The 26,794-nt window shown below is 44.2% G+C and overlaps 1 protein-coding gene across 1 annotated transcript in view; it reads left to right on the top strand.

The window, feature by feature from the left end:
- The first annotated feature begins 825 nt into the window (after positions 1 to 825).
- The window catches only part of SEC23B (SEC23 homolog B, COPII coat complex component), a 33,190-nt gene continuing 7,221 nt past the window's right edge, over positions 826 to 26,794 (top strand). Inside the window, exons 1-15 of the mRNA XM_068232222.1 lie at positions 826 to 990; positions 9,759 to 9,995; positions 11,248 to 11,305; positions 11,821 to 11,907; positions 13,584 to 13,820; positions 14,897 to 14,982; positions 17,209 to 17,353; positions 18,608 to 18,766; positions 19,155 to 19,270; positions 19,359 to 19,482; positions 20,872 to 20,952; positions 21,274 to 21,363; positions 23,437 to 23,543; positions 23,628 to 23,781; positions 25,606 to 25,683. Of these exons, the coding sequence (XP_068088323.1) occupies positions 9,775 to 9,995; positions 11,248 to 11,305; positions 11,821 to 11,907; positions 13,584 to 13,820; positions 14,897 to 14,982; positions 17,209 to 17,353; positions 18,608 to 18,766; positions 19,155 to 19,270; positions 19,359 to 19,482; positions 20,872 to 20,952; positions 21,274 to 21,363; positions 23,437 to 23,543; positions 23,628 to 23,781; positions 25,606 to 25,683 (1,743 nt within the window). The 5' untranslated portion in view covers positions 826 to 990; positions 9,759 to 9,774. The remainder of the gene's footprint in view (positions 991 to 9,758; positions 9,996 to 11,247; positions 11,306 to 11,820; positions 11,908 to 13,583; positions 13,821 to 14,896; positions 14,983 to 17,208; positions 17,354 to 18,607; positions 18,767 to 19,154; positions 19,271 to 19,358; positions 19,483 to 20,871; positions 20,953 to 21,273; positions 21,364 to 23,436; positions 23,544 to 23,627; positions 23,782 to 25,605; positions 25,684 to 26,794) is intronic.

Here is a 26,794-nt window from a genome sequence, read left to right as displayed (position 1 = left end):
GTATGGCCAGCTTGCGAAATGTCAGTTTCTGATTGCTTGCCATGACTGCGCAAATCTAACCAGGAAATCAGAAAAATCGACTGTGAATCTTTCAGATTTGCCCACGTTTCTCACGGCTGTTCCGTGACACCCCTCCCCCCCTTCCCCCCCACAGAATCGTTCAGTAAATGTGAACTATAGATAATTGCCCTCCTATTAAGCCCCATCTACACGATGGGACATTGCAGCGATCCGGCGGCTCGATTAGCCGCCGGATCGCCTCTTCCGCGTGCCGGCCGCGTCCCCGCGCCGCTTATCTTCCGCTCGATTCCCTGCCATTGTCCCCTAGCGGGGAGCGAGCAGGGAATCGGCGGAAGCAAGATCCGTCCTACGTTAGTTACGCTAGTTCAAATGTGAGATCGTATCTGACTAAAGAATTGTACCATTGATGGACAGTTGGACACCTTTAGACAAAAAATGTTATCATCCTGATTCAAAACTTTACTCTTACAATGGGAACATAGACAAATCAGTAATAATGACAAAAAGTTTCTTGCCCTCTTTACACTATTCAAGAAAAAATGTATATGGAGTCAAAGGTCACCCCAGTCTCTGGTGTTAGCTTATGGAGAACAAGAATGCTAAACGTTCCCTTCAGCGCTCCACCCCGCCTCTGGCAACGCTGAGCCAGCGCTGGAAGGGGCGCTCTCTTCTTCCTCCCCAGTGTTATGACGTCACCAGGAACCAGCTCAACTCGCTCCGCACTAACTTGCCCTCTATTGGCACTCCAAACATAGAGCTGCTGACGTAACGGAGACTCCGAGAGGAGGGTGTGCGCTTTCATTGGCTAGGTGCGATTGACGTGGCTGAAGGCGCACTTACGTCACTCAGTGTAGCCGGTTACAGGCGGCCTATTGCTGAGCTGTACTTTCAGGATAGGAATCTACACCCGGATACCGAGAGCTGCGGCCTGAGAGAGTGGTCACCTAGCCAGCCGTGCATGATAGAGAGGTAAGGCAACTATGTGCATTCTGTATAGAGGGGGCTACTCACCCACCACCCAGGGGATAGGCGATGATGCCCAGGGTCTCTTCACGTCTAAAGGTGCCCATTCATGGTACAATCTTGATTGATTGTCTTAAATCAAATCTGAGTCGGCCACAGGAAAAATTAGTTAGATACTTACCAAAGAAGATGGAAGGCTCTGGGTCCTATAGAGGCTTCTCATGTCCTCCAGACCATCGCCATTGCCCAGGACCCTCTGACAGTTTGCGGCCACGCTCCTACTCGTAAGCTGGCGCGTCCGTGCTGTGCCTGTGTGAGTATGTCTACGCCGTAGCACGGAGCCAGTCGTGGACAAGCGGGCTTCGTCTTAACTACGCAGGCGTGGCCGTACTCAAATATGCGCAGTATGGCCGCACTCGTACATGGTGGTCAAAATATCTGTCAAGCTCTTCTTTGGATGTGTTCAGAGAGTCCGCATGGGGTTGAGGAGGACATAGGAAGCCTAAGGACTTATCTAACTTTTTGTGCTGCTGCCTCTTGTACACTTTAAAGTGACTCAGAGCTGAAATAAATATAAAGTTTCATACATACCTGGGGCTTCCTTCAGCCCCATCCGATTGGATCGCTCCCAAGCCGCCGTCCACTGTCTCCAGCTTCGGTACTGGGTCCTGTCAGTTGCATCAGTCGTAGCCAGTCTAATGTAAGTGCTGTTTGCCTATCTGTCCAGCAGCTGCTGGAGAGATACGTAGAGGGCACACTTCTGTGTAGACTGGCTCCGACTGATGTGACAGGACCCGGTTCCCGAAGCTGCAGACAGCGGAGGAGGACGGCGGAGTGGGAGCGATCCGAGCGGATGGGGCTGCAGGAAGCCCCAGTTATATATAAAACTTTTTCTTTATTTCAGCTCTGGTACCCTTTAAGTCTTCTATGTAATAGGACTATCTAAAGTGTCCATTCCGAGTACATTCCCTCAGTTTACCTTGTTACCACATAGATTTGGTAAGATTGTACAATCAATATTGTATTATTGATGGGCATTAATATAGTGGTTTTCATACTTAGAATTATTCAAAGGGATGACTGTGAAACTGCTATTAAATGATACCTGACCTGAACTGCAATGTAGTGAACTATTTACAGAGGTATGTATCTATTTACAGAGGTATGTGCAGGTGGCTGATACATCTGTGCACCTTCTGTTGTCCTGCATGGTCCCCTGGTGAAAATAAATTATTATTATATACAGTAGAATCTCGTTATAGTAAACCCAGTCCTCAAGTCCTAGCAAACGCGTCTGTATAAATAATGTATAACGAATTCTGATAAACTTTTGCTATAAAAACTTTTTCTGGTCCCTTGGAGTTTACTAGAAAAGGGTTCTACTGTATTATATATTTCAAGATGTCCTACCTTTAAGTTTCCACATTGCTTCATTCGATTTTCAAATTTTTTTTTTACCAGTTAGAACTATTAGACTAGGTTCACACTATGCCGGGAATGGTAACATGAATGGTCATGATGTACAATGACCCGTGTCTGTACACTTTTGTTTTGGTGTCCATTGTAATGGACAACAAACAATACCATTGCTATCTGCAGTATATGCCCACTTTGTATGTGATGTTCAAAAAAAAGTCATGCAGGATTAGACATGTTTGGTACCACAATGGAAACATTCAAAACGGACATATCTTAAAGTCATTGGGAATATTATAAAAATAAATGAAGTAAACCAGATACTTGCCTTAGGAGAGTCCTCCCAAACACAGGTGGCTCCATACTGTGCATGTGGGAATGCGCAGTGTGGAGCGTCCCGTCTTCGGGAGCACTCGGGCTTCCAAAGCCTCCCTTTGGCGTCGGAGAGAGCAGTATTTGACCAAATTGGTCAAATACTGCAACCGGGGAGCCAGCACTGGAACGGGGACCGAGAGAGGAGCGGGAAGGCTCTATAGGACCCAGCGCCTTCCCTCTTTTGTATTGTTCTCTGCACTGGTAGACTAGTAGAGACAGTTTTGTACAGCTGAAAGCTGTTTAAGTTGATGTGATTAGCATTGCTGATTCAATCTGTACAGAAACTGAAACTTTGATATTGTTCATGTGCTTCAAAAAACAAAGCAGAAGAGACAAATTATGTAAATTAATTTATTGGCTAGACATAAATAAGCCAGGAAGCTGCATATATTGTTTGGAGGAAAAATAATTTCTGTATGTTGCTTAAAGGTGCGTACACACGCACTACAGAAGCCAACGACGGATCGGATCCGCTCAGCGGATCGTTCAGGAACAGCCTTATCGGTCCACCGACAGTGCGTACACACGCACTACAAGTCTGCCCAGTGGGAGGGTCTGCCGGACCCGTCGTTGGCTTCTTTAGTGTGTGTGTACGCACCTTTAGTCTTGTACATCCATCAGGACTCGATCCTTCAGGTCACAGTTTGGGGTCAAGTGCCTTACAGATGCATCTCTAGCCTGTAGCCAAGCAACGCCATTGTGGCTGCGGAGGGGGAGGATGGAGACAACGGCATGGTGCTTGAGAGTGGTAGGGGTAAGGTAGCTTTGGCTTGGATGAGAGCATGCAGTAGGCTAGATCTCTTCCCAATGCATCGGGACCACTGTACACATACTAGATTCTCATTGGACATGGCCTTGACCAACTTGCCCCAGCCAAGTACCATTCATCGTGTGTACAAGGTCTCAGGTGTGTATGCTCACTGTACTGTTGCACACAGGGATTGGGATTTGATCCCTTGGGCAACAGTTTGGTGTTGAGTGCTGTACAGACACATTGCAAGCCTACAGGCTATTGGTGTCGTGTTGCTATGGAGCAGGGAGGAGGTGAGAACAATTCAGTTGGCCATGATTATTCAGTGTTCTGGTCCGGATCTCTTGGTGACGCATCAGAAAGGGTCAAGAGCCGCCGTATGCATGCTAAGCTCTCTGCAATGGCAGTCCCGACTTGCCTTCTTGGTGAAGAATCATCTAGTCAGTGTACTCAATGTTAAGTAGTGACTAATAAAAAGTAATTTAACCCTCCTGGCGGTTTGCAAAAAAATCGCCAGGGGGCAGCAAATCTTTTTTTTTTTAATTTTTTTTTTTTTTTTTCATGTAGCGAGACAAAGTCTCGCTACATGATAGCCGCTGCTCAGCGGCATCCCCCCAGCCCCTCCGATCGCCGCCGGCGATCGGAGATCCGGAGATCCCGTTCAAAGAACGGGATCTCCCGGAGGGCTTCCCCCGTCGCCATGGCGACGGGGCGGGATGACGTCACCGACGTCATCGACGTCGTGACGTCAAAGGGGATTCCGATCCACCCCATAGAGCTGCCTGGCACTGATTGGCCAGGCAGCGCACGGGGTCTGGGGGGGGGGGGGCGGCTGCGGCGCGACGGATAGCGGCGAATCGGCGGGTAGCGGCGGCGATCGGGCACTGCACGCAGCTAGCAAAGTGCTAGCTGCGTGCAGCAAAAAAAAAATTATGCAAATCGGCCCAGCGGGGCCTGAGCAGTGCCTTCCGGCGGCTTACCCCGAGCTCAGCTCGGGCTTACCGCCAGGAAGGTTAAGTGCATTGTGCAGGACACTTGCAGCCGCGTGACTGTTTGTTGCTGGTGGCACTGCCTGGTCCTTTGGACTGTCCTGAATGACTGTTGTTGATGGCAGCTGTTTCATTTCTATAGGGAACTTTGTGGATGTTTTTAGCCAGTGCAAAAGCTCTAAAGCTGCCTTCGTCTTATGAGGTATCCAGGTCTCGTATCATGGTGTCCACAGAGGAGACAGCTACTATTTTGTCTTTAGGTATCACAAGAGTCTGCTGCACCACCTGTCAGGAACCGGCCCCGCGGCAATCCTGCAGATACGGTTCCCGACTGCAGGTTTGACCAGATCGAGAGGGGAAGCAGCCTTAGTCGAGCTAACACACGGCTGTGACCCCTCAAACACTTCTCACTGCCACCACTAGCTGCTGCTAGACACTTCCACTCTGCCGTCGAGTGATCTGCACGCAATCCGCGTTTTCGTATTCGGGTCAGCTTTGAGCGTTAGGCCGAATACGGGAACGCCACGCACACACACGCAGTACAATCGTACAGTAGCTAGGCAAATCAGGCACGGACTTTGTAACGCAAGTTACACTGCAGACTCTTCTAGGCTATGAGCGTTAGCTTAGTACAGCAGAAGTCAAACTTATTAAATAATGATTTAATATTCCAGAAAAAGTGGAACAATGCAGAAAATAATATATACAAAAGATTTACAAAAACAAAGTAAAAATTACAAAATAAAAGTTACAAAGGTACACACAAGACAGGTTTGCAGAAATAAAAGGGAAATAACCATTACCAGCGTATACAGAGCGTTGTTTGTGGGAGAATGCAGCTTCCGACCAGTAGTTGGGGCAGCTCTAGCGTCTTTGCTATCTCCGAGGAGCTAAGAGTTGTGAAGGACCTGTGCGGGTTCTTATAGGCCCATTTGGGGCCTGGGGGTACAAGTCCCAACCCGCCTCCGAAGGTTTGCACAGAATGCTTGTCATATCCTGCGATATGTAAACTTCAAAGGTTTTTCCTGTCCCACTTTTGATCTTTCAGAGATTTCAAAACACTTCCAGCAGGCTGTCATATGTAAACTTCAAACGTTCCTGTGTTAGCGTCCAACTGTCCAGACTCATTTAATCTGGATTGTATTTTGGCTTGTTTACCTATACACAAAGTTCAAAGCAATGCAAGATCCAGGACAGAATAGAGGGTCGTTACTTAATTACCTGTATCCAGAGGAACTGAATGCAAATATAGTGTCATTGATATACAGGCAATCACATTAGCAGGTCCTGCTCTACTGTTCACAAGCGTTCACCTTCAGATGCAAATGTACTATTCTGGCCTACAGGAGATCCAGTTAGCAGTGCCCAACTTCCAGAGGAACTGAATACAGAAGCTCAAAGTAGCAGCTTCTTTCAGCCCTACACATGACCCAAAATGAAAAATATTGCTTCATTGTTCTGCATATTACCGTACATATCATCATTATCATCATCATCCTCACATATATCCTCACACCACCGATCGCTGAAGTGAAAATTTGTTAAGCTGGCCATATATCTAGCGATATTGTGGCCTGATCGACTATCTGATTCCATAATTTTATCGAATTGGATGAAAATCGGTGCTGCAGCAAGCATGCCCTATCGAGGATTTGACCGATATCGGGTCATAATCTGTCAACTGTATCAGTCGATACATTAATTCACATGCTGGAAAATCTCTCAGGCCAACGTGGTCGATCAGGTGCGCAGTGGTAACAGCATGCGATATATTGCAATGCAATGACCGACGAATGTTACAGACCTCCTGCCGCTGTCCCCCTAAGGGCCCTTTTTACACCGCGGCAGTGCAGTATTTTTACCGCACCCACCGCCCACCGTGCAATGAAAGTCTGTGGAGACTTTCATACTGCTGCGTTACGGTGCAATGTGATTGAAGTGTTTTCGCTGCAACCTCGACGCAGGTCCAGAGCTACATTACTGTGCAGCTTCTGTGTCAAGTTGCAGCTATCTGCATCGGCCCGGAAGTCATGTTAGTCTCTGGTGACATGGGGTGATTTAAAAACTGACCTGAACAAATGCGCAAAAGCGTATTTTTACAGTACGCTTCCATGCTATTCCGCATACCCCAAATCAGGAAGTGATGGCAAGCGGGCATCACTTCCTGCTTGGCCCAATGCCAGATGAGGAATACTGCGTAGTAATGCGGTGTTCACGCAAAACTCCCCAAAGGCCTCTCTTTTTGGTGGCATGGCTGCCGTACCGCCAGTTTACAGCCTGAAACCGGCTTAAATGTAAATGAGAAATGAGTTTTGACTGTTGCTGGCCACTAGAAGAACGCATGCATGTTGTGTCAAGGAGTGCACAGATATGAGCAATTCCTGCTTTTTACCTTGAGTTCCTTCTCAAGATAAAAAGCAGGAATTCACAGGCTGTCACAAAACGTTGATGACTTGTGCAACTTCAGTAAAGAATGGATTTATTAATACAAGGAGCATTCTGCTAATGCACATTTGGGATTGCCAAGGTTTTTTTCTGTCTGAGCCCCCATAGTTAAAGCGGACCTGAACTCAGAACTTACTCTCTGCTATAAAAGATACGCAACAGCACAATAACCTTTAAAGAAAAACATTTCTTTGTTAGAGCTGGTTCACACTGCAAGAGCTTTTTTTTAGTGCTAGTGAATTTAAAAACTTTTGCTAAAGCCACGCTATGGGTGTTTTCTGCAAAATTGCATCGCTCAGGTGAGAACACACACATAGCATTACATTAGCAAGAGATTTTAATATAGCATGCGCTTAGAAAAAGCTCTTGCAGTGTGAACCAGGCCTTACAGCTGATACACTGCAGATTTATTGAAGGATTTGTATCTACTTCCTGCTTTCATGAAAGCAGACAATAAAGCGGAATATAACCCTGCATTTCAACTTTGCTCTAAAACATTATTTACAGCATATTATATGCAAAAAGCATTTTTTTTTTTTACTAGACCAGCATTGGAAGGGTTAAACACAGAGGTTTAAAGTTCCGTGGAGAGATATGCAGAAGTTCAGATTGTTACATTCTATTTAGTTATATGTATCTATTGAGAAATGTTACACACTCTTTGGCTGTCCTCCAACTCCTCAGTCAGAGAGATGAGTCACATTCAACACTTAGATACATTTATGTAAACAAAATGTATCTATGTCAGCTTTGGATGCGTCTGCAGAAATCTCCAGGAACTTTAAAGCTCTGTGTAACCCTTCCAATGCTGGTCTAGTAAAAAAAAATATGCTGGTTGCATATAATATACTGTAAATAATGTTTTAGAGCAAAGTTGAAATGCAGGGTTATATTCCGCTTTAACACCCTGTGTTTACAAATAAGCCGCTCTGTCGTGACAGAGGAGATTCCTGAGCTGACAGTTGAGAGATCAAATTACACTTGTGATTACGCACAGATGAGGGGGAATTAGGCTAAACTCTGTAAATACATACAGGGTGTATTTCTCTCTGTTTTCCTTCTGTCCTGTGCAAGAGTTCAGGTCCACCTTAATGATGAGATTGAGCCGCAAAGCACAAATTGTAATAAAGTCACTGTCTGGCTCTATTCCTATTAGTGTTCTGATCTATGTTAAAGGGACACTTAAGTCAAACAAACAAAAATGAGTTTTACTCACCCAGGGCTTCCAATAGCCCCCAGCAGCTGTCCGTTGCCCTCGCCGTCTCCCTCCGATCCTCCTGGCACCGCCGGCAGCCACTTCCTGTTTCGGTGACAGGAGCTGACAGGCTGGGGACGCGAGTGATTCTTCGCGTTCCCAGACACATTAGCACCCTCTATGCTGCTATATTGTATATGATATATGCTATAGCAGCATAGATGGCGCTATTGTGGCCAGGAACGCGAAGAATTACTTGCGTCCCCAGCCTGTCAGCTCCTGTCACCGAAACAACAGGAAGTGGCTGCCGGCGTGGCCAGGAGGATCGGAGGGAGATGGCGAGGGCACCGGACAGCTGCAGCGGGCTATTGGAAGCCCCAGGTGAGTAAAACTCATTTTTTTTGTTTGACTTAAGTGTCCCTTTAAGGTGAGGACAACTGGAAGCAATAGCATGAAAATAGTGATTAGGCATTTTATTCCAGCACACTTGCTTGCTAACGAGCTGTTCATCATTACTTTGAAAAGGTTCTCTAAACAATCTAGGATCATTTAAGGGGGCCTCAGTTAGTATAGCCATAAAACTGCAACGCTTCTGCTGTGGAAGAAAGCCTGGCCTTTGATACTTTATTGCACACGCAATTGTAAAGGGTCAAATATCTGTGCTCTGACCTGCTGCTGAAGCAGTTTTGTGATGTTACAAAGTACAGTTGCTTCAATATATTAGCAGCAAACCATAACTTGCTTTCATTGGCCACTGTATACATATATTTCATACCCAGAGTGAACATCTAGGTTCCTGGTCATTATTTGATCAACATCAGTGTATTGTAAAGCCTCAAACTAGGTACAAGAATATAAGTTTAACCCCACCCCTTCTTTGAAAAAAATGAATACATATACTGTATTTATACAATTACCGATATGACTCAGCATTGTTTTCATACCAGAAGGTGCCAAGCGGAAGGACGCTCTCTTCTAGTTATACTTATATCTTCGCTTGTAGTGACGTGTCCCTCTGCCAGTGACCCAAACTGTGTGGCTGCCACTGGCCTGAACACCCTGTCGTCACAGTGACTGATGGCATATTCGGGCCAGTGACAGCCACGCAGTTTAGGTCCATTTCCAAATGATGCATCAGCTGTTGCCATGGCAATGTGGTGCTACGGGAGATGAGGTGAAGCGCATAACCAGGAGAGTTTCCTTTCCCTCTGCACTTTCCAGTATGAAAGCACTGCAGGGATGCATAGGTAATTGTATAAATGTATGTATTTCTGCAAAACAAAAGGGTTGTGGGGCTAACTAATACTCCAGTATTTAGCAATTGGTACTAGAATTTTCAACATCCAGTTTCGTCCCCCTTTAAATTTTTATACCTGATAACAGTGGTAAAAACAATGCTCGATTGTTTTAACCGTTAACTTTTTGCGTAGCCATTTGATTATTTTCGGTATTTGAAATCCTATTGTTTGCCTGCTCCTTGATAGAAATATGCAGATGTTTGTGGTTATCTCGTTATGTGAGAGCTACATGACACAATAGGCAGTATTGTATTTCCTATATTGAGTATTCCATGTATGTTGCTGATGTTGTTCCTGTTTCCCAGTATCTCCTAGTTCCCCATGGCAACCTACCTGGAGTTTATACAACAGAATGAAGAAAGAGATGGGGTGCGCTTCAGCTGGAATGTCTGGCCCTCCAGCCGCTTGGAAGCTACACGAATGGTTGTACCTTTAGGGTGTCTCTTCACACCACTCAAAGAGCGTCCTGATCTACCCCCTGTACAGTATGAACCAGTCCTCTGCACAAGACCTACATGCAAGGCAGTTCTCAATCCCCTATGGTAAGAAACTTCTAAAAACCAGCAACCACAATACAGGAGAGAATTAGCCTGTATATGGTCTTCCAGCTGTCAGTGTATTGTTAACTACTACAAACTAATAGTGCAGAGAGAGACCATCCTTTTACATCCTTTTAAAATAAGCATTGTGGTGTGATGTATCTGCCAGTGAATATGTTTGCCTTACAGAAACTGTTATTAACAGTTTATCTTCTGCACACTTGCAGCTGCTCAGTGGCCCTTGTTCAATTCACGTTTTCTCCCAGGTGATATTTTCACCCCTTAACAGTAAAATACCTTTTAAGTCACCAGCAAACAAGAATATACTCGGAATATTTTGACAGTTCTTTTTCACCTACATTTGGGTACATTGTCAATTGCTAGATGCGTCTATCTTACATATATTGTAGTCATATATGATTCATAGTTTTTCAACTGCAAGTTTATTTGAATTTTTGTAATTAACATCTGCTCAATAAAATCTTTTATGATGAAAAAAAAATTGCTAGATGCGTCATTTAAACAAAAGTAAAAAAATTATACCGTAGGAGAAAACCTAGGAGAAAAACTGAATTGAATAAGAGCCCATGTCTCTGCATACAAATAGGTATTTCCCCAAAGCAACATATATTGCAATGAAATTGTTTAGAGGATCTGTAATAAATAAAAATGTCCCCCTGGGTGTATGTAACTCGGGAGGGTGGAAGCTTCTGGATCCTAATGAGGCTTCCCCTATCCTCTTCACCTTCCGGGATCCAGTGCTGACAGCCCCCAAGCAGCCGAGCCCGATCAGGTCCATTCTACTGCTTAGGCGTGAGTCGGAAAGCAGGTACTGCAACCCCGCTGGAGTCGGGAAGGTAAACATTGGATATTGATTCTTTGTGTGTATGTGTGTGTGTGGGGGGGGGGGGGGCGGCTTAGGAGGATGGGGGACACCTCATTTGGATCCAGGGTCTTCCCCTTCCAGAGGTAAGTAGCCCACCAGAGTTGGTTTATTTTTTGTATTGTTTGTTTTGTGTTACAGTGTCCCTTGAAGCTCACCAACTGTGACAGTGTTCATGTGAGCATAATATAGACCACTCTCCGTTCACTCTCTGCACTTTGCTAGCCCTTGTGACTCAGTATACAAATAGGAAGTTCTCCATGGCACCAGACAGGTAGAAAGCAGAGAGATTTCACTTAAAAATAATGCAGGGTTTGTGAACTTTCAGCCCTTGTTTTGCGTCTAATCATACTATTTGTTTTTCCACTTTAGCCAGGTTGATTACAGGGCCAAACTATGGGCCTGCAACTTCTGCTTCCAGCGAAATCAGGTAGGTGCAATCCATTTATCTCTCTACTGTACATCCTATGGATACGAACCTAAAATAGGCTTCCATAAATTGGTGCTCTATTACCATATTGTAATATATTAGATTAATTTGATTGGTTTCTGTGGTTTTTTAAGTTGTTACCACAATATGTCTTCAATGAAGACATGCTCCGCATTTTTCTCTGGCACATATTTAGTTAACTTGTCTACTGAGTTTCTCCAGGGAAATGTTTTCACACCAAAACACATTTATATCCCAGCAAGTAAGACCTTGCTCAAAATAGGTTTGATATAACTTTAATGGCTTAAAAGCCTTGCCAACTGTATGTAGAATTTCAAAATGTGTTGGCTGGAGTGCCTCTTTTAATCAGTTGGTTATCCTTGTGGGGGTGATTATGGAATAATACATTTATGAGTATGAATCCTAGTGAAAGGTGTTGGCTCACTGGATATTAATTGTGTTGTTTATGATTTACAATCTGCTCACATTAATGTTATAAAATCTTGTGCTTTCAGTTTCCACCGACATATGCTGGGATATCAGAGATGAACCAGCCGGCAGAACTCATGCCACAGTTCTCCACCATAGAGTACATTGTTCAGGTACACTTTGTGCATGTTTCTTAGAGGAGCATTTCTGTCCTGAGAAATAAAATCTGTAAATTAGGAGAAGGCAAATATTTTCTTATTAAATAACATTCCCTGCCTTGCTCTTTAAAGTGTACCTGAGATGAATTATTTATACTTACCTGGGGCTTCCTCTAGCCCTCTGTAGGCCATGTGCTCTTTCGCTGACCTCGCAGTCCATGCTGTTCTCCCACAGTGTGGCCCGGTAAATTCCCTGACTGGCCCAGTCGTGCTCCACTGCGCTTACGTGGTCCCAGCCATGCACGCCCCCTGATTGCGCTCCTGTAGCTAAAACGTTCTGTGCAGTTCATTAAGACTATAACTGGGCAGGCTCAGAGCACTCCCAGCTACAGGAGCGCACAGCCAGGACCATGCATGTGCAGTAGCTGGCAACCCTGGAGGACCGTAAGGGAGCCCATGGCTTAGAGGGGGTTGGAGGAAGTAGAAATACTTGTGTTTTATTTATCTCAGGTTTCATTTAAGTAATAAATGCTCATGTAATTGCTGTTTAGAGCAGTTCTCTAGATAAAAATAATTATCAGTGTGGTTTTTTTTTGTTTTTTATTACTGTATTTGCTATCATCTGTAATATGTCATAAGTCATGCCCTGGGGGTTTCTTCAGGAGGCTGATTGCTATTTTATTGCAGAAGGTTGTCTCATTCCACTTTGCCCTTTGCTACTTTTTACCCCTTTTTTTTTTTTTTTTTTTTTTATTACTTTTTTTACTTTTTTTTTATTACTTTTTTTTTTTTTTTTTAATTACTTTTTGCTCAGTGGTACGGTGCATGGCTAAGGCTTACTCTTGCACTCCCCACTGCAATGGATTGGATGAGCCACAGGGAATTGTGGGAGGTGGCTTGCCTGGTGGGTCAATCACTCTGTACTACTGTATACAGTACTAGGTCATGTGAAAGGGGCGTGTAGCACAGGGTTGGAGGTGCAGTATTGATATTCAGGTTCCAGAAGGGTAGGGCTTATGGTGCATACACACAATTTTGGTTGGCAAATCGCTGAACAATCACCATGTAGTAGGAGGGTTTACCTATACAATCTGTTCATAGTATTCAAAATCTGTAAGTCCTTATACTACATTGAATTGGTAAAACTGCCCAATGATTGGTCAACCAAAGTTCAATGTGTGTGTACCGGGCTTTAGCCTGGATGCCTGCTTCAGGGGCCATTCGGTCTCGGCAGAAGTTGAACCTTCAGCAGACACAGACACCCCCACCCCACATGGCTGACAGAAATGGGCCAAGAATATCATCTGTATGCTCAGCTTAGGGGAGATAGCAGCTTCAAAGATTTCTGCTATAAACTGAGATCTGTAAGCATTATGCATGGGAATGTCAACAGAAGCAGTAGCTATCGTTGCATATTCTAGTGGAAGCAAGTAATAGTGTATTAATCACATTATTGATAATATTCTTTATTTTAAACACACTTTGTTGTAATTGCTACAATACTTTAAGGTACATACACACTCTCTCCCTGCTTTCCCTCTGCTCTCTTCACAGCACTGAACAAACAGTACAAAACCCACCAGCAAAATAAGTGTGGAAAGTTAGACTTGTGAGGGAATTGATTTAGCCTGATTTTCCAAATCACTCTACAGATTATCTTATTTCCATGTGGACTTCTCTTGTGATTGCAGCGGGGCCCCCAGACCCCATTAATCTTCCTGTATGTGGTGGATACGTGCCTGGAGGAAGAGGATCTGCAGGCTCTCAAGGAATCTCTACAGATGTCCCTGAGTCTCCTTCCACCAGACGCTCTGGTTGGGCTGATTACCTTTGGCAGAATGGTACAAGTGCATGAACTGAACTGTGATGGGATCTCCAAAAGCTATGTCTTCAGAGGGACCAAAGATCTCACGGCCAAGCAGATACAGGTAGGAGGTGATGCTATGTCTCATCAGATGCGATACTTGAATTCTCTTGAGGGAGTTCTGTTTAAATGAATCCTCTGTGGACCTTCTATTTATCACGGCAAAGCAAGGCAGTGCTGCCTGTTGTCTCTGGTGTGTATAGATTTCCCATGACGCTGGCTTTAACAGTAAGGCACAGAAAGACACAGCATCTAAGCATACTTCACATTGTGTCAGTTTATAAGGAAATGATGTAACATGATTGCTGTTGTGATTTATTAGTTGATGCTCACTGCTGTTTGGAAAGCTAAATATAGTGTTTTGTGTCTCCAGTATGCAAAGACAGCAAGCTCTTATTCGTTTTGTTTGTAGTGTTGGATGGTGCACAGGCAGATATGGCATAATGAATATGGAGAAGAAAAAGCACAGTACCTGGCACCAAATGCTGCAGGGCAGACACACCGGACACAGGACCAAGGAGCGTGCTCATCCACAAGTTTGTTGTGTCCAGTAGAATTGAAGACCAGAGAAGGGGCACCGCTTCTTTAAAATTCCTTTATTCCGGTGGGGGAAATAGCTGTGTACCTGCTATTTCCCCCACCGGAATAAAGGAATTTTAAAGAAGCGGTACCCCTTCTCTTGTCTTCAATTCTACTAGATATGGCATAATGCTGCAAATAGTGCAACAATTCTAAGCGGATGGTGCATCAATGGTCAAATTAGAGATCTGAAGTTTTAAACTATCCAATGTTCACGTAGGTTGAATGTAAAGCTATTTAGTGAGATGCTCATAATTGTGCCATGCATGCATATTTATTGCAAATTACAAACTGCTTGGAACTGGGGAAGTGCAGGCTGCATACAATTTACATAAAATTTGCATACATGACAGAATTATTTGCATCTCATTGAACATCTCTAGTACATTGAAGCTAGTCCATTATGTGGTTCTCTGGTGTGCAGCAATGGGGAGATCATTAAACTGAAACTGGATGTTGTCAGGTGGATCGAAGATGACAGAATCCACTAATTACCATAGATCTTTAAGGCTATTACTGTGATTAATAACTGTGAGCTATAACTTCTATTCTTTATTGTAGGACATGTTAGGGCTTTCCAAGCCTTCTGCTCCAGTGCAACAAGGAAGACCACTGCAGCCTCAGGAACAGCCTTTCTTGTCCAGCAGGTAACTGCTGCAGTCAGCATTGTGTATGGTTTATCCTGCCTTTTATTTTAGCTGAATATTTGTTGACAGTAGAAATGCAAATACACATGAGAGGAGTGTGGAGGATGCCTTTAATAGCCGGTTCCGACAGACTGCTGCCAGCATTAGTCCACATCTTTTAGCGCCGGGATCCACCACATCCTGCATTGAGAATAAAGGCGGTGTTCATCTCAATGCGTTTACCAGTGTTTGCACAAGTGGAGCGCTCCATTTCATTTTCCAAGACGCTGGGTGTAGCTTCTAGAATTAGTTGTAGAGTTTCATATACCTAGGGGCTCAAAACGCAATGACTGGAAATGATACCGAATGCTTTTCTGGTTGGTAGTAGAAAGCGTTTATCATCTGCGATCGAGATGCCAGCAGCTAGCCGTCTGAACTGGCCCCTTGAAGAGAAACTCCGACCAAGAATTAAAGTCTATCCCAATCAGTAGCTGATCAGAAGCATCAGGCTACATTCGGTTTGTTACAGACCTACAGTATAGTAGCAGAGCAAGAATCTCTAATGCCAGTGCTGACAATGGTAAACCTTCACAACGGGCTTATTACATTGCCAGAGCCCCCCCCTTCATATGGCGACTAGCCAGAACCTCAGTCCACAAGGCCAATTCGTGGGTTTGGGGTATATGGCCATCCCTTGGTTGATTGGACCACTGAAAGCCTTGATGGAGAGGTGGGAATGATGATTTTATCCTGCAGGTTTGTTCCTCTAATGTCATGAGTTCTGTTTTAAAACTATCATTGTGCTTAAAGAGAAACTCCGACCAAGAATTGAACTTTATCCCAATCAGTAGCTGATACCCCCTTTTACATGAGAAATCTATTCCTTTTCACAAACAGACCATCAGGGGGCGCTGTACAACTGATATTGTGGTGAAACCCCTCCCACAAGAAACTCTTGAGTACCTACTCCTGGCAGCTTCCTGTCTGTGAACCTTGCTGCATTGTGGGAAATGGCTGTTTACAGCTGTTTCCAACTGCCAAAAAAGCATGCAGCAGCTACATCACCTGCCAACGGTAAAAATGACACCATGCAATGTCAGAATGTAAATCAGAGATTTAAAAGATTTTACAATGGGCAAACACGGACTAAATCATTTATACATAATTATTGTAAAAATGAAGCACTTTTTTTATTACATTATTTTCACTGGAGTTCCTCTTTAAGGTAGAGTATCACCACAACTTAGTAGATAGTATTTTGAACAGTAGCTTATGCATGAGGTTAACCCTCCTTGTTTCTCTAACTCAGGATTCCTTTAAGGGAGACCATCAAATAGGCAAACAAGCACTTCAGGTTCTTAAAGTGAATATATTAGGATTATCATTAGGAATGTGTGGTGAATAATCATAGTTTAAAGTAGTCCTGTATTGAGAGGAATATGGAGGCTGGCGGTTTAATTACATTTTAAAATATGACAATTGCCTGGCTGCCCTGCAGGTTCTCTTCCTCTAATGCATCAAACTGTTTACACCATCCTCCCCCCCCCCCCCCCCCCCCCCCAAAAAAAAATGAGGAAAAAATCAGAACAGCCAGACAACTGGCATTGTTTAAAAAGAAATAGGTATGACGGTGTCTATAACTCTTTCATTACAGGGTCACATTAAAGAGACTCTGAGACCAACTAAAGTAAAGCTCTGATACTTACCCAGGGCTTCCTCCCGCCCCATAAACACATTTAAGTCCCACGCCGTCCTCTTGAGGTCTGCCGTTCAGCCTCAGTGGGCCTCAGTAACTGGTTCAGTCGGTGCCAGTCTGGGTCTACTGTGCACATGCAGATCTCCTGCGTGCGCAGTAGTCCCGAACTGACGTCACTGAACCTGTTACCGAGGCTCACCACGGCTGAACGGCAGACCACGGATGTACGGCGTGGGACTTAAACGTGTTTATGGGACGGGAGGAAGCCCCGGGTAAGTATCAGAGCTTTACTTTAGTTGATCTCTGAGTCTCTTTAATGAAGAAATGGGCAAAACCTAAGATGAGTATTTTTCAAACTACCTGTCCTTTAAAACCGAAATCTTTATTACTTTCCAGTATTTCTGAGTAGTAAGTGAACTGTACATAGAATACTTATGTTGGGTAGTTCTAGTTTTGCATTGAAGTTTCTAGTTGTAGTATGGTTGCTACTGCGTCACGTATGTATGGTAACCACTGTTCACTAAAATACTACCTCTGTTTCCTTTCCTTAGGTTTTTACAACCGGTTCACAAAATTGACATGAACCTCACAGACCTGCTTGGGGAGTTACAACGTGATCCTTGGCCAGTGACCCAGGGGAAGAGACCTCTAAGGTCTACTGGTGTGGCTTTGTCCATTGCAGTTGGCTTGTTGGAGGTAACTGCAAAGTTTTTTTTTTGTTTGTTTTGTTTTTTTCTTTTGTCGTTTTTAGTTTGAACTCTTACCATTTCGCTGTAGATTTTAACTGTAGTAAGTCCTTAAAGTGGTATTATAGTACATTGTTGCAGTCTACTAGGTTGTAAGGCTCCGTAACATGCAGCTTTACCACCTCTATGGTGTTCCTCGCTGTCAGTATCACCCTTCTTGAGCTCTGGTAGGTCCCTGAAGTCAGATGAAAACTCAACTCCCAACAGAAAAGCCACCTGGCCTGTGGCTGCTGCATTGTTGCTGTGTAGGTTGCATGGTTGCTGTATAGGTGCTGTGGCTGCTTCATAGTTGCTGTGTAGATGTAGGGCTGGCTCATGGGACAGGAGATGTGGTCTAGCAAGTTGGAGCACTGACTTCCATACTAAGAAAAGATAAGATATCCACCTGCCATCTCTGTGGAATAAGTTTGGGGGTTCATTAGTTCCCTTTGCCCAACCCCATTAGTAGATAATCTCTTGCTGTAAACCCAGTCTTCCAGGCTGTCCTACATTGTGATCCTCAAGGGTCTTTGTTAAATTACTACTGAAGAATGAATACCTGGCAAAAGCATTTTGAACATCCTTATAGAGCCTTCACATTGGTTCATTGAGGAATAGAAGACTGGAAGGACATGGCAAGTAATTCAGATTATTTTTTCAGGGCTTCCATTCATTTTGCTGTTGCATTGATTTGGGAGCCACAGAAAAACGCATTTTTGAATTTACAGCAAGTACCCTCCCATTGGTCCACTGGACATACCATTGACAATCCTCAGCAGGAAATATTATGAATATACTTATGGGACTCTGAGGAACCCAGATGAATTGGTAGTAAATTAGCATGTTGGATACAATGGAAGTGGTATTATTGCTGCCTTTGAAATCAATGCAGTTTGTTTTGTAGTAAATTGAAGGACAGGTAAACAATAGACCAGATTTGGCTTGGTGTTAATTGATGCAGCAGTCTTAAATAGTTTTCAAACATTGGACTGCTAAACATTAGTTTATCACAAAATGTCCCGATCAATAACTATTTTCTGACATGAAAAGGCTTGTAACCAATAGCCTATTATTCATTTTACTGATAAGGAATTAAGCTGTTACTTCACCATTTATTAAGAAGTTAGGAAAAACACTGTAACTGCTTCTGGTGGTGGATGAACAGATGTCTGAAGACATGTATTTCTCATGAAAACATCTGGCTTTGTACGGCCTTTGTCTTTAGGGAACTCTTCCGAACACAGGAGCCCGAATCATGCTGTTTACTGGAGGCCCACCAACACAAGGCCCAGGCATGGTGGTTGGAGATGAGCTGAAAACACCTATCCGGTCCTGGCATGATGTAGAGAAGGACAATGCTCGTTTTATGAAGAAGGCCATCAAGGTATAAATATTTATTATTATTATTATTATTATTATTATTATTATTATTATTGATAAGAAAGACACCTGGACAAGCTGACAAACGTTCACTCTTTCTGCTCAGAAAAGAACTTGCTTAAAAATTATGCATCTTTGTGATCCATATATATCCATGTAAACTGAAACAGTTTGCCTTGTGTACTGATTGGAAAGAGGAGGGGGAGGAGTGTTCCTCCATTGTGAGTCAGTCAGCAGTGTGGTGTGATCTAATTTTAGTGCATGAACTGTTGAGTCTTTGCTTTTGCATGAAATTGTCCAATTACAAACAGTACATTTGAAATAATCATATTTAATAGACTGATCCTAATAAAGGAATAAAATATAAATAAAAATATTGTCCCCCTGTTCAGCATTATGAAGGGCTGGCAAACCGGAGTGCAGCCAATGGTCACTGCATTGACATCTATGCCTGTGCGCTGGACCAGACTGGTCTTCTGGAGATGAAATGTTGCTCAAACCTTACAGGGTACGTCATAAGGATTATATTATAATGAACCGTCACATGTAATTCACTGTATCATGTTACTTATACTTATTTCTATCATGTATTTCAGAGGACAGATAGTCATTGGAGATTCTTTCAATACATCACTATTCAAACAGACATTCCAGAGAGTTTTCAGCAAAGATTTAAATGGAGAGTTTAAAATGGCCTTTGGAGCTAACCTGGAAGTGAAGGTGAGTCTGTCCTATGACCTCTTACATTTGGATTTTCACTGGAAAACTTTAGCTTGCTGTGACAGTAATGGTAATTTTCAATCCACGCTAATTGAATGTGGTGACCAGGTAGTTGTCCATATATGCAGTTAGGTATGGGCAGAGCTGTGGACATTTTTGGCTTCTTTGGCATGCTGACGAGCAATATTTACAATAGATTTTCCATATACCTTATATACTTACGTATAAGCCTATTTTTTTCAGCACAAAAAAAAATGCTGAAAAGTTACCCCCTCGGCTTGCAAGTCAGTGGAGCAGAACGGATGGTGGAGCAGGTTTTGTTACTGGCAGAGGAGCGTAAGGATCGTGCACTAGTGATTCTGCTCTTGCCATCTGGCTTCCAGCTGTGTCCGTGCCCCACATACCCTGCAACATGGTGTGCAAAGTGCTCTGCTCAAGACTACTAGTGTCCCCTGGCTTGTGGAGCAGATTGTGCAAGCAACGTGTCAGCAGTGCAGAGATTGGGGATCCTTCCTGTGTGGCATGCACTCTCATATCTATGAACCCATCTTGTGGCGTCTTGAGACACAGCTCTATCATCCTTGGGACACATCTGGCTATGGGGAGAGGTGCTGACTTGTACGGGGGCAATCTGGCTACTGTGGAGGGATGTTATATACTGGGGAGGAGGGCTTATACATGAGTCAATCACTTTCTCCTGGTTTCTGAGGGAAAAGTGGGTACCTCGGCTTATAAGCAGTTCAGCTGATATGCGAGTATGTACAGTATATTTACTACCAACCTGACATACTTCCAAATAATGGATGGTTGTAGGATTCTCTGTCATTTTTAAATGAATTCCAGTCTCCTATCAATCTTTTGTTCACATTCCACTGCTGATGCCTTTCTGTGGAAAGTATCATAATTGCCACTTTGTCCTGAAGCATGCACCATCCCTGGGCTTCCAGTGCTGTCCAGAGTTTAGCACCCTCCATTGCTTAGACCTTCATGGCAGGGGCAACCTACTGGGTTTTGAGGTTACAGCCCTTAAGTATCCAGGATCCCGAATGTAGCCCAGAAGTCCTTGAATGTTCTTACGCTGGCTGCTGTGCTTTCTGTGTCATGGCTCCTTGCAGTGCTGCCTGGAATGGTTCACCACTCTTGGTCCCCACGTAGTGCAAGGATTTCTCCTAACATGGGCTAAATATATCAGCAGAAATGTATATTTGGTAAGGATGTTATCTCGCTTAGGTAACCAGACTTAAGGGATCCTAGTATATTTTTCTTAGATTTTACAGCGTAACTTTCGTATAAACCTATACACTGCAAAGTATTAGTTTTGACTTATATTTCTGTTTGAACTCTATTGTATTTGTAGAAAGTGTCATTCATGCCTTTCTTTGCTTGCAGACTTCAAGAGAACTGAAAATATCTGGTGCTATTGGCCCTTGCGTTTCCCTAGGTGTGAAAAGTCCATGCATTTCAGAGAATGTAAGTTGTCATTTTGCCATTTTTGTGTCGTCCTTAAAATGCATTTGAAATGCGCTATAGGAGTGGGTTGTGGTTGGGATGCCACTTCCATTGAATACATTATGAGCGGGGAGCATCAGAAAATTACTGCATGCACTTTGTTAAAATAAAGGGATCTAGCTGCTCCAGCAAAATAGTATATACATGAATCTATATCAGTTATGGTAAGGAGAAATAAAGAAATGACAGATTTTGCTACAGTTTTGATACAGTTTTGATACAGAGTTACCAGTTTCATGAGTGAGTACATAGAGTAACCCTGCAACCTCTTGCCTCTTTTAGGAACTGGGAGTTGGTGGAACCTGCCAGTGGAAGATCTGCAGTCTGGATCCAACTACAACACTTGCGCTTTATTTTGAAGTTGTGAATCAGGTACTAGTATATAGTTATCCAAAATGTAGGCTAGTCTATGAAGCATGGATTTAACCAAATATAATATTTATGTACCGAAGGTAGAGATACCGGCATACATTTGAAATGGCCACAGCCAGGTTTCGCCTCAGGGTGAAGCTGGCAGACGACTCACCCTGCTGCAGGCAAACTCTTGGGCAGTTGTAATGCAATTCCCCCTCCAAGTTGTTGCAACTCATAGGGGGGACTGGTAATTCGAGCACAGGCTGTTGCCGGCTTCCCCAGTTGTCATATTCATCATTATATAGTACAATAAGACTTAAACGTTCTACCTGACAAGGGACAAAACAGAAAGGAGGTTTATCTCTGCCTGACTTCTTTTCCTAGTTTTTTTTTTCTTTGCTTTTTTTTTTTTTTTTTTTTAGAGCAAATCTTTAACCTCTTGAAAGAGTGCCCATGTTGTCGTTCACACTGCAGTGCATTACACAGCATAGAAAACCATGTCTAGGATTCCCAATAATGCATTGCACTGCTGCCGTAATCTAATACTGTTCTGCTTGTTGCCCTAATGAATGGGGTCATCATCACAACTGACAGCACCAAAGATGACCATGGACAATACATGGCATGGCGCTGAAAAAGTATGCAGAAAAAGGCGCGAGAAAACTGAGACAAGTGTGCTCCCTGCCTAAGTGAATCGAGCCTTAAGCAAAGCACTGGCACTAAATTCTCTTGGTGTGATGAAGCTCCAATGCAACTTTTCGTACAACCAAATAAATTCTGTAGTGGTATTTATCATAATACCTTGTTATGAAAAAATAAGAGGCTAACTGGCTCATTTTTATAAAGTAACACTTCATCTGTAGAGGATGAATTGTTACTTAGTAACATTTTCCATCATTAAACACTGGGATCAGGCGTGTAATGCTTCCGGTATTATGAAACTGGCCAGGCCATACAAATCCTCCCATGCTTGGCTTGTGGGTTGCTGATGATATTTCTATTTTGAGCAGACCTTGTAGGGATGAAATTCCCACAGGCATATTACCGGTATGTCTTGGCACTCCATTGGAAAAATCTCTGCACTGGAAATGCCAGCTATACCCACTATCCAACATTAATATGTGCTGACATCACTCTTTTATTTAATCATGAGCCCTTTAGTTGATAATGTGGACTTATGCTGCTATAAATGTGATTGTGTGTATTGTGAAGGGTTAATGCTAAGAACTGAGGATGTATTTAAAAGGAAACCGAGGCGTGAGACCTATGGAAGCTGCCATATATACATATATTTCCTTTTAAATAATACCAGTTGCCTGGCAGTCCTGCTGATCTTTCTGGTCAGTAGGGTCTAAATCGCACACCTGAAACAAGCATGCAGCTAATCTTGTCAGATTTGTCATAGACATCTGATCTGCTTGCTTGTTCAGGGTCTATGGCTTTAAGTATTACAGGCAGAGGATCAGCAGGACAACCGTGCAATGTGTATTATTTAAAAGGAAATACGCTTGTCAGCCTACATATCCCTTTTACCGCAGGTTCCCTTTAATACTGGAATCCCTTGGAGATAGGTTGATTCAGGCTAGAAGAGTCCACTTACAGCTAAACTATATGCAGGGTTATCCAACTACTTGTTTTGAGGCTTTTTTTATTTTTTTCCATGGGAGGCTGAAATGCATGCTTGTCAGGCAGTTCAGCCTCCCAGCCACATGTGCCTTTCGGCTACAAAACATGCACCCGAATGGCAGTGCTTGGTAGCACCACGTGTCTTGTTGGATGCGTGTCCTGTTTGACACATGGCGGCGTTACACGGCGGCCAAATCCCGTCTCACATCCCGTTTACAGGACAGCAACCACCATGGTCAGATGCAACTTCATGGGACCACCTGTCCAGTGCTAATGCTGAGAGCTAGCAAGTACCCCCTGCCTGTGAACGGGAGCAGCTGACATGCTTGTAGAAGAGGCCTGTCTTGTGGAGTTCTGCTTTGAATGCACACAACTGCAGACATGTGATGTGCTTTACATGATTTCTGTTGCAGTATAGAAGTATAGAGCTGTTAAAATGATTTGCTTTGTAATATTTCTGTTTAGCACAATGCACCAATTCCTCAAGGAGGCCGTGGAGCCGTTCAGTTTGTCACACAGTACCAGCATTCCAGCACACAGAAGCGTATCAGAGTCACCACTATTGCCAGGAAGTAAGTGGTTTTTTTTTTGTCTGGATTCCTGCATGTGTCGCGTGGGACTGAGCACAGCTCACCGCTTTCATTTTGTGTTTCCAGCTGGGCAGATGCTCAGACACAGCTCCAGCACATCGAGGCAGCCTTCGATCAGGAAGCGGCTGCAGTGTTGATGGCACGTCTGGCAGTCTATAGAGCAGAGACAGAGGAAGGACCAGATGTGCTTAGATGGCTGGACAGGCAGCTCATCAGACTCGTAAGTTCCTTGTGTTTGTAATTTGCACTCGGGGGAAAAAAAATAAATCAGCCTTTATAGCCTTGTTATACACAAGAGGATCTGTGGACGGCCTTCCAAATGATTTAATTTCCTGGAAGGTAAATTATTGGACAGGAATGCCAGACGACTGGACCCACACATAATTTCTCTGGCAACTGATAATTTGTCCCCTGCTAGACCCCTTACGTCCACACTGGAGGAAGGGAGCTGCAGCCAGATGCTGGTCTTATGGCTGCCATCTGTAAACCTAAACTTTAATTTTTTTTTAAGGCTATATAATGTCTGCCTACAGGGAAGAATGGGGGGGGAGGGGTAGTTTGGAAAAATGCTCCAATGTTGTGGGCACTAGTGGCTGCACATGAGCATGTTATCTCTGTTTGGTAAAATTAGATGCTGTGTTTATATTTGACCTAGCAGACCTAAGCTGGTTAACATAACGGGCTCTAGGCCTCACTCACAACCCCCCTCCCCTGTAAGCGCGCATCCCACCCACACGGACAGCACACACACACACACACACACACACACACGCACACACCCACCCCCTTGGCCCTTTCCTCCTGTCCCATTGTCCTCCTGCGTGCTAAACATGCGCAGTAGCGCAAAAGCATGGACACGGAAAGGAATGGACGCAGAGACACGGGTTTTGATAATATAGGATACACTTACGTTCAGTTGTATTCTGTAATTTAAATTATATTAAAGAGAACCCGAGGTGGGTTTGAAGAATATTATCTGCATACAGAGGCTGGATCTGCCTATACAGCCCAGCCTCTGTTGCTATCCCAAACCCCCCCTAAGGTCCCCCGGCACTTCGCAATCCCTCATAAATCACAGCCACGCTGCTGACAAACAGCTTGTCAAAGCTGGCTGTGTTTATCTCTATAGTGTCAGTCTGCTGCTCTCCCCGCCTCCTGCAGAACTCCGGTCCCCGCCTGCATCCCTTCCCTCCCTGCTGATTGGAGGGAAGGGACGGGGGCATGGACCGGAGTTATGCAGGAGGCGGGGGAGCAGCTGAGACCGACACTACGGATGTAAACACAGCCTCACAGCACGGCTGTGATTTATGAGGGATTGCAAAGTGCAGGGGGACCTTAGTGGGGTTTGGGATAGCAACAGAGGCTGGGCTGTATAGGCAGATCCAGCCTCTGTATGCAGATAACATTCTTTAAACACACCTCTGGTTCTCTTTAACCCCCTTGGCGGTATGAAAAATACCGCCAGGGGGAAGCGCAGCAGTTTTTTTTTTTTATGTATTTTTTTTTAAAATCATGTAGCGAGCCGAGGGCTCGCTACATGATAGCCGCTGCTCAGCGGCATCCCCCCGCCCTCTTCGATCAGGAAATCCCGTTCAAAGAACGGTATTTCCTGGAGGGCTTCCCCCGTCGCCATGGCGACGGGGCGGGATGACGTCACTGACGTCGGGACGTCATTGGGAGTCCCGGGCCACCCCTCGGCGCTGCCTGGCACTGATTGGCCAGGCAGCGCACGGGGTCTGGGGGGGGGGGGGGCACGCGCCACACCGGATAGCGACGATCAGGGTGCTGGCGCAGCTAGCAAAGTGCTAGCTGCGTCCAGCAAAAAAAAAAAATTATTTAAATCGGCCCAGCAGGGCCTGAGCGGCACCCTCCGGCGGCTTACCCCGTGTCTAGCACGGGGTTACCGCTAAGGAGGTTAAGCATGGTATATTTGTGTAGACTACCTAGAACAATATTTGCTGCTTGTTATATTTGCTCTGTGGCAGCATACTTGTTATAGAGGTTTTGCATTACATTGATCTGTATTACCTGTATTGTTTTATAGTGCCAGAAATTTGGCCAGTACAACAAAGAAGACCCTACATCTTTCAGATTGTCAGACTCCTTTTCTCTGTACCCCCAGGTAAGAACGATCAGGCATGTTGGTGTACTTGAGACACCTGTTCCTGGTATTGGAGAAATTATCTATATGATGATGCTATGTTGACTGATTTCTTAAAGGGTCACTACAGGGAGTGCAGAATTATTAGGCAAATGAGTATTTTGACCACATCATCCTCTTTATGCATGTTGTCTTACTCCAAGCTGTATAGGCTCGAAAGCCTACTACCAATTAAGCATATTAGGTGATGTGCATCTCTGTAATGAGAAGGGGTGTGGTCTAATGACATCAACACCCTATATCAGGTGTGCATAATTATTAGGCAACTTCCTTTCCTTTGGCAAAATGGGTCAAAAGAAGGACTTGACAGGCTCAGAAAAGTCAAAAATAGTGAGATATCTTGCAAAGGGATGCAGCACTCTTAAAATTGCAAAGCTTCTGAAGCGTGATCATCGAACAATCAAGCGTTTCATTCAAAATAGTCAACAGGGTCGCAAGAAGCGTGTGGAAATACCAAGGCGCAAAATAACTGCACATGAACTGAGAAAAGTCAAGCGTGCAGCTGCCAAGATGCCACTTGCCACCAGTTTGGCCATATTTCAGAGCTGCAACATCACTGGAGTGCCCAAAAGCACAAGGTGTGCAATACTTAGAGACATGGCCAAGGTAAGAAAGGCTGAAAGACGACCACCACTGAACAAGACACACAAGCTGAAACGTCAAGACTGGGCCAGAAATATCTCAAGACTGATTTTTCTAAGGTTTTATGGACTGATGAAATGAGTGAGTCTTGATGGGCCAGATGGATGGGCCCGTGGCTGGATTAGTAAAGGGCAGAGAGCTCCAGTCCGACTCAGACGCCAGCAAGGTGGAGGTGGAGTACTGGTTTGGGCTGGTATCATCAAAAATGAGCTTGTGGGGCCTTTTCGGGTTGAGGATGGAGTCAACCTCAACTCCCAGTCCTACTGCCAGTTTCTGGAAGACACCTTCTTCAAGCAGTGGTACAGGAAGAAGTCTGCATCCTTCAAGAAAAACATGATTTTAATGCAGGACAATGCTCCATCACACGCGTCCAAGTACCCCACAGCGTGGCTGGCAAGAAAGGGTATTAAAGAAGAAAAACTGACATGGC

Source organism: Hyperolius riggenbachi, chromosome 4 (assembly GCF_040937935.1).
Source record: "Hyperolius riggenbachi isolate aHypRig1 chromosome 4, aHypRig1.pri, whole genome shotgun sequence".
In the NCBI taxonomy this organism is placed as follows: Eukaryota; Metazoa; Chordata; class Amphibia; order Anura; family Hyperoliidae; genus Hyperolius; species Hyperolius riggenbachi.
This window is presented reverse-complemented; position numbering and strand designations above follow the sequence as displayed.